Genomic DNA, 8,211 nt, shown 5'->3' with positions numbered 1-8,211 from the left:
CTGCATGCAGTTTTGGCCTAGGTAAGTTTCATTAATCCAGGACAGTTATTTTTCCATATTTCTGACTTCAGGATATCTCTAAGTAAATAATATATAAAACAATCATAAGAATTTCATTAAGTACTGAAAGTAAATGAAAAGAGCCTCTCTTGAGGCTTCCAGTTGAATTTCCTAAAGCCCACTGAATATTTTTGTGTATCTTTCCAGAAAATGTATATGCTCTTTGAAAAACAAATGAAGTCACACATATTTCTTATTAGCTTGCTTTTCTTCACTATCTTACAGATTATACACCTAATTCTTTTCAGTGGCTGCAGAGAATTAACTGTATGACTGTCATTTTTGAAATTAAATTTCACCTTTATTTGGCTGCTCCAAGTCTTTATCGCCACATGTGGGATCTTTGATCTTCCTTGCAGCATGCAGGATCTTTAGTTACAGCATGCAGGAATCTTTCGATTGAGGCATGTGGGATCAAATTCCCTGACCAGGGATCGAACCCAGGCCCCCTGTTTTGGGAGCTCAGGCTTAGCCACTGGATGACCAGAGAAGTCCTGACTGTCACTGTTTTTGAATCATCATAGAGGGTATTAGATGTGTTCCATTTGTGAGCCCTTCCCATCAGTGGCCATCCTCATACACATGTGACATATTGTTTGAGTGACTTATAAAGCAAAATCCTAGTAGTGGAATTGCTGCTCAGAAAGTAAATACTTCCAGAATTTGTAGAATTTGGTAGCAATTACCGAGTTGCCTTTCAACAGAATTGCACTAATATGTACTTCTATCAGCAGTGTATGAGAGTACTCATCTCCCCCATCTTCCCTGACATAGCCTGGGTTTTCCAAACTTTAGTTTTTGCCATACTGACAGGTAAAAGTATATGTTTCTGTTTTCATTTCTTTTATTATGAGTTAGTAACATTTATTTTTAAATATGTGTTGACTTTGATTTTTAAGAAGATTTTTCAGAGGTCCATTTTAAAAAAAAACTGTCCCCCATTTCTTTCAATTTTGATGTTTTCTCTAGAAAGTCATCTTCATAAGTTGTATAATAAGTAAAATACCTTTGGAGGGAAGACCAAGTTTTCTCTGCATTTTTTTTTAATCCTTGGTTGCCTTGAGTCAAACTAGTATTTCAACTTCTTCCTCCATCTTTGTACTTTGGCAAGATCTTCTGCAATAGTTCTAATCATTTGATCAGTAGTTTGTTTCAGAATGGTTGCTGTCCTTAGGGCATGATCCAAAGACGAGTTTAAAATCTACAGAGGAAAAGTCCACACATTTTGGTTACAGAAATTTACTACTGCTCCTGGTAATTGGGTTATCTCATTATTAAACATTGCAAAGTGGAATTTTTGGAGTATTCTGTTTTCCACCCAGTCTATTTCTGTTTTTGAGAGCTGGTTTCCTAGGAAACCAGTGTGAGATGGAATATATTTTGTAGAGAAAGGGACAGAAAAAAAGATAAACACGTGACTGATGAGCATGAATCAGAGGATGAGGTCAGCAACCTGCTGGGCTGTTTCCCTGCTGTGGAAAAAGAGATCTGTGAGAAGGAAGAAAGACTCTTGGGATGAGGGGCACTGAAGGGGATTTAGGGCCCCTAGCCGCTGAGGGGCACACAGGGATGTGGCGCGTGCTTGTGGCGACATTGAAAGTGACCTGACTGAGAACAAAACTGCTGGCAGCTCTAACCCCAGTGTCACTGGAACAAACTTGTGAACGGCACACTGGGAAATCCTAGAGCTGAGGCACCACCCACAAAACACTTTCTCAGGAAATTTCCCTGGGAACCAATTTAGGAATAACACAAACCATGTGGCTGCTCAGGCTGTGTGTCTTTATGTTAGTGCTGAGCACAAGTTGTTTCAGCAGAACACTTTTTGATGCTCTCATACTGTAATAATGTAAAAGCCATCAGTTTTGTAGTTACGAAGACCAAACTCACAAGCTGCAAGGTCCTCACCTCAGATTCCATTTCTTTGTTACTGCTAACGTTGCTGGAGGATGTGTTTTCAGAAATCCTGCAGGAGTGGGAATAGGGGGAGAGTGTAGCAAGGTCTGACCTGTAAGAAAGGCAAAAGCACATTGATACTTGTGTAAAGCACCCTCTTCAACTCTGTGGTTCAGTAATGGCTGTGTGTGTGTGTGTGTGAGGAGTTGGTGCGCCATCTGCCCAAGGACACAGAACCAAGATGCAAACCCAAGAACTCCCCGGTGGCTGTATTCATACACACTGCACGGCCCCAGGCAGTGCGTAGTAGGGTTCACACTGAATGAGTGTGACTGCACAGCCTGAACTCTGCTACACTGTCAAGTCTGCCTCCTAAATAGCTCTTAAATACTAGTCTTCTCTCTTTCCTTTTCTACCACCCTTAGCTAAGCTGCCATCATCCCACCTGGCTTATTGTACTGGTCTCTTATTTGGCTTCTGTGCTCCAGTCCTTGACTCCTCTAATCCATTCCCTCTCCCTTAGTAGTGAGAGTGATCTTTTAAAACACGAGGAAGCTTTAAAAAACACTCTGGTTTAAAAAAAAAAATTCTCATTGGCTACCCATTAAACCTGAGACTCCTTCCTGCAGCCGACAAGCCCTTGCACAGCCTGGCCATGCCCATCCCACCAGCCTTCCCTCACCTATCCTGCCCCACTGCCTCGCCCTCTTTTAGGCTCCTGCCACATTGTTCCTGAACTTGCCAAGGGCTTTTCCACACCAGGAGGCTCTCTCAGACTGGCATTTCTTCGCTTGTGCTCTTCCATCCTTGCTGACTCATTCATACTTACTCTTTGGAACTCAGCTTCTCTAAACCGCCGTATTAGGTAATAGTACTCTATGCCCCCTTTTCCTCTACCAAAAAAGTAAGAGCAGAGACAGTAGTTGACTTTGTCACTGTGTCCTCAGGACAAGAACAATGTCCTGCTATTGACACTCAAATATTTGTTGAAAGAATAACTGAATGATTGAAATACTAGCCAGATATAGGTTTGAATCCTGACTACTACTTAAGATCTAGGTCAGGGGGCCCCCACCTCTGGGATCTGATGCCTGACGATCTGAGGTGGCACTGATGTAATAATAATAGAAATAAAGTGCACAATAAATGTGCTTGAATCATCCCGGAACCCCCATGGAAAAGCTGTCTTGCACAAAACTGGCCCCTGATGTCAAAAAGGTTGGGGACCGCTGCTGTAGGTGATCATGGGCAGACAATAGTGCACTAAGCACACTGCATACACCAAATGGGTGGTCATTTTGTTCATCATACTTACTTTCTTGATATGGGTTCACATCCGTCATTAGAGGATTTTGGATTTGCTTTTTGGAAACAGATCCATTTTGGTTTTGAATGAGCTGAAAAATGTTAGCTGTGGTCAGATTCAGAGCACAAAAATGATCCCCAAATCCAATGGTGGGTATATGTCTATCCTTTCCTGAACTTTTCTGTATAAGTGAAATATTTCATAAAGTTTTAATAAGGAAATAGACCTAGGGAACATGGAAAGTAGCCATTGAGTATTCTGAATTCAAGAAAAGAAATTCAACGTTTAAAAGGAGTTTTATTAGCAGACAAGAAACCAGGAGTCTAAGTTCCTTTGGTGCTAGCTGGGTGACCTGGGCATATCTATGGGTTCAACTTCTTCATCTGGCAAATGGAGGGATGATATTTTCCAAGCGCTTGGACCAAATGGATTTCTAAAGTCCTCTCTACTTTAGGAGCAAGGATTCTAGGAGTCAGAAACTAAAAAATTATGTTACTAAGACAATCCTAGAAAATAGAGACTAAACAGATAAGATAAATGTAAGAAAGTCACCATGGGAGACATGAAGAGCTCCAGGGAAGGGAAGAGAGGCAAAGCGTGTGTGTGCTCCGTTGCGTCCACCTCTTGGCAACCCCTTGGACTGCAGCCTACCACGCTACCCTGTCCATGGAATTTTCCAGGCAAGAACACTGGAGTGGGTTGCCACTTCCTACCTCAAGGGATCTTCCCGATCCAGAGATCAAACCCATGTCTCCTGTGTCTCCTGCACTGGCAGGTGGATTCCTTTGCACTAAGCCACCCCGGAAGCACAGTGGCCAACAAATCTGCTTTCTCTGTCACTGAGGCTCCCTTTCCCCCCTTCTCTTGCCTCTCCTCTCTTCTCTGTTTTCCTTCTTTCTCCTTTGGTCTCCTGCCATATCCACTGGTCTCTAATATCTCGGCTTCACTCCCTCTCAGGAGGGTCCCACTCGACAAGGGGACAGGGAGGGATTATCCCTCAGACGTGGAAGGCAAGGCAGGAGCCAGAAAGTCCAAATTTAGTCACACTGCACCCTGACTTACTTGTCATGACAAACAGTGGTACTAATGACCTCAGTCTTAACTCCTTGGTCATCTCATTCTTTATTTGTAGAAACTGAGAGTTGGAAAGGGTTATAGAGTCATCTGGTCCCATTCTCATTCAGTCTACAGATGTACAACATCCTGACAAAGTACCGTGTATCTCAGCCTGCAGGTGGAACTCACGACCTCCTGCAACAGCCTGCTCCACTTTCTGTCCTTTCTGGAGGGTCTCTTAAACACTGAACAAAAGACGCCTCCCTGAGACTTCTACCCTCTTGGCCACTGTACATTTACTAATGGCGTTTCAACATCACTTTTCAAACGACTCAATTGCTTTCCTCATTCATATATTAGAATGAGAAGTCTCATGTGCTGTTGACCCCAAAACCAAGGAGATAGTAAAGAAATGTGCCTGTTGCTTCTGTGGAGTCTTAGGGACTGTCACCTCAACAGAACACATCCAGTTGGAGGATTGGGCAGCTGGGGGTGGGTAGGGGAGACACAGCTGAGGTCAGTCTGCTAAACACAATTCTTTAGTCTTGGGCATCGCAACTGTGAAAGGTCAGAAGCATTCTCTCTGGTGCCCTGTCCCCAGCAATGGAAAGAGCTCTGAAGGTATGAACTCACCCATGAGGAAAGGATGTCGGAGAACCAGACCCGGTTGTTTTCCAGAAGCAAGACAAGGGTGTGCCCTCCCCACTTTGTGTTCCCTTGGTCCACTCTGCTCTCTTAGCACTTAACCACATCTTGCCGTGAACTTTCCTCATTAGAGTATGAGTTCCTTTTTTTCAACAGGTTGTAAACTCCTTGAGAGGAGGTAGCCATTGTCTTATTCATCTTTATAAATAAATGTTTGTGGGATTTTAGGTATTTCCAAAGACAGCAAAATTTTGCATTGAAATTAGCAACATGATATTTAAGGAGTGTAAAAATAGTCTATTTCTTTACATACTGACTTTTACTGGGGATATATTTAAAGCTTTTCCCCCTTCTGAATAATAACAATAATAGTGGCCGTTAGTCATTTGCTCATCAAATATTTATGACTTGTTGCCAGATTACACTGGTATAGCACTTCGTACTTCAAAGTCCTTTACTGCTAGGACTGCATATCTACCAGCCCAGCCCCTTGCCATCCCGGTGTCGGGCTGGATGTGGAAGTGTCAGATGAGTGCTGGAGACCGGGCAGCAGACTTAGCAGGTGCTCAGCATATGGTAACAGTGGCCAGTGTGACATGTGTCTCCCATGGAGGGAGTCTAGGTTATTTACAACGATGGGATCATGCAGGAGATGTACTTACTCGGTGAAGAATTATTTTCATTTAAATAGCGGAGCTGAGCAAAGGCACTTCTTTCTGTATGATTAAAGAAATTCTGTCCTGGGGTGTTGTATCTATAATGAAATTCTGAAAAGAAAAGATTAAAAATGCAACTCATTGCCTGCAAACAACCGTTGTGCTCACTTACAGAGAACCAGATACAGCCTGTTTTTTTATCCTGAGGTGGCCCAGTCGCTTTCACCTTTAGGTGGTTCTTTCCTGCAGACTCTCTGCGAGTTAAGAATCTTAGTGCCACAGTTCTCACACTTACTACTCTGCAGTCCAATCCAAGATGCAGAACAGCAGCTGTATCCTGTATCAGAACCTGAAAAAGCCCAAGTTATGCAAAGGAAGTGTGAGGTTTTTATTACTATAATCCTAAAATGTGCTTTGGACAGTAGAGCTCTGATCATGCAAAATATGCATTAGCCCCAGAGTGTTCAATTTTCCCTGGGGGAAATTTATCACACAGGTTGCCAGCCTAGGGGTGATATTTTGGACACCGCCCCCCCCGCCTTATGACAACTGAGAGGTGTTTTGATAAGTATCAGTTCTGATAGGAAAGTCTCAAGATTTGCCCAGCACATGTAGGTCTTCTAATGGATGGATCTGTGAGAATTTGGCCCACTGAATTATCAGACCATCTCGCATTTGTAATTATTTCTCAAGATTTGCCCTGATACATCCACATTTTCTTCTCAGACCCTACAGTGGCCAAGAGCTTATTATCCAGGCAACTGGAAAGATGGTTTTCCTCTACAACACATTCATAAGTCCATATGGGAACTTGAATCATAGCTTTGCCCTCATCAGAACCACAGAGAAGCTAGTAGTAGAGAGCATGTGTATCTGGTGCAGGTCTGGGTCTTGTTTGGCTGGCTGTGGGCAGTGGCGCTCTCCAGGAAGGCCAGAGCATGGGAGCCTGGGTCCAGCAGGTGAGTATGTCACACTCAGGTGTCCAAGCAACATCTCGATTCCAGCAGAGAAGGGGTTGGGGGACAAAACTGCTGCCAGTGCTATTAATGCCTGCCTTGCTGCACTCACAGTTACATTCATTGTAACATTGTCTACCAAAGTGTAAATCACAAATGGAGTGAGCTCTAGGAAGGTTTTTTCCCTTCCCCAAGTCTCAGTCAGTAGTCACTGAATGCCTTCTAATTCAGAACTCAAGGAAATTACAAATAGAGGAAGAATGATGTACACCCTGGGCTGGCTGTGTTGTACAAGGGAAAGAACGTAGGCCTGAGTTTGAAGCCTGATTCTGCTACGTACTGACTGTGATGGTTGGTAATATGTCACAAACTCTAACATGCTCCTCAAAGGATAGAACCTCATTCCTCTCTCAATTGTGGTTGGATTTAGTGACTTGCTTTTAACAAATAGAATATAGTGGTAATGATGATGTGTAACTTCTAAAACTAGGTTGTAAGAGTCATTGAAACTTCCATCTCAGTCTTTCTCTTAGATTACTTGCCTGGGGGAAGGAGGCTACCAGATCATAATGACATTCAAACAGCCTACTGGCCCCCCTGGCGAGGAACTGAGACCCCTGGCCAATGGCTATGTGTGAGAACAACCTTAGACGCAGATTCTCTAGCCCCATTAAAGCCTTCAGATGATGGTAGTATTGGCCAACATCTTGACTGCAGCCTCATGAGACACTTTGAGCCTGAAACACCCAGCTAAATGGCTCCCAAATTCCTGGCCCACAGAAACAATGAGATAGCAAATGTTTGTTGTTTTGAGCCATTAAGTTTGGGGATACATCATTACATAGCAATAGGTAATACACCAGGCTCTTTGACCCTAGTTGCTTAATTCCTACTTATCTATACAATAAAGACAATAATTCCTACCTTTTAGGGTATTATGATAATTCAGTGATATATACTATATGTCAACAATTCTCAAATTTTTGATTTCCGAACCCTCTTACACTCTTAAAATTGAGGACCCTAAAGAGCTTTTGTTTATTCTAGTTTTAGTACCTCAGATGCTACAATGCAGGAGACCCAAGTTCGATTCCTGTGTCAGGAAGATGCCCTGGAGAAGGGAATGGCTACTCCCTCCAGTATTCTTACCTAGAGAATCCCATAGAGAGAGGAGACTGGCAGGCTACAGTCAATGGGGTCAGACACACTGAGTGACTAACATTTTCATATATCATAATATGTGGTGTTTTTCATACCTGCACTAAAAGTCTATCTTCTTGCACTGGAGAACTGTCATACAACATTCAGCTGGTTGAACATGGATTGCTGCTGCTGCTGCTGCTAAGTCGCTTCAGTCGTGTCCGATTCTGTGCGACCCCATAGACGGAGGCCCACTAGGCTCCCCCGTCCCTGGGATTCTCCAGGCAAGAACACTGGAGTGGGTTGCCGTAGAGAAGTATTTATTTATAAATTTCAAGTCATTTTTACTCTGTAGAATCATTTAGATTTTCCTAAGAAGGAAAGTTATGACCAACCTAGATAGCATATTGAAAAGCAGAGACATTACTTTGCCAACAATGGTCCGTCTAGTCAAGGCTATGGTTTTTCCAGTGGTCATGTATGGATGTGAGAGTTG

At 43.1% G+C, this 8,211-nt stretch overlaps 1 protein-coding gene across 8 annotated transcripts in view; it reads right to left on the bottom strand.

Annotated features, from left to right (window-relative positions):
* Nucleotides 1–984: 984 nt before the first annotated feature.
* The window catches only part of AKNAD1 (AKNA domain containing 1), a 52,649-nt gene continuing 45,422 nt past the window's right edge, over nt 985–8,211 (bottom strand). For 3 of the 8 annotated variants that reach the window (XM_061410974.1, XM_061410973.1, XM_061410975.1), the window contains exons 10-14: nt 5,846–5,968; nt 5,626–5,730; nt 3,272–3,353; nt 1,969–2,068; nt 985–1,261 (exon numbers count right to left, since the gene is read on the bottom strand). In XM_061410974.1, the coding sequence (XP_061266958.1) occupies nt 1,130–1,261; nt 1,969–2,068; nt 3,272–3,353; nt 5,626–5,730; nt 5,846–5,968 (542 nt within the window). In that variant the 3' untranslated portion in view covers nt 985–1,129. The other 5 variants (XM_061410976.1, XM_061410977.1, XM_061410978.1 and 2 more) reach the window with 5 other exon arrangements.

Source organism: Bos javanicus, chromosome 3, assembly GCF_032452875.1.
Source record: "Bos javanicus breed banteng chromosome 3, ARS-OSU_banteng_1.0, whole genome shotgun sequence".
In the NCBI taxonomy this organism is placed as follows: domain Eukaryota; kingdom Metazoa; phylum Chordata; class Mammalia; order Artiodactyla; family Bovidae; genus Bos; species Bos javanicus.
This window is presented reverse-complemented; position numbering and strand designations above follow the sequence as displayed.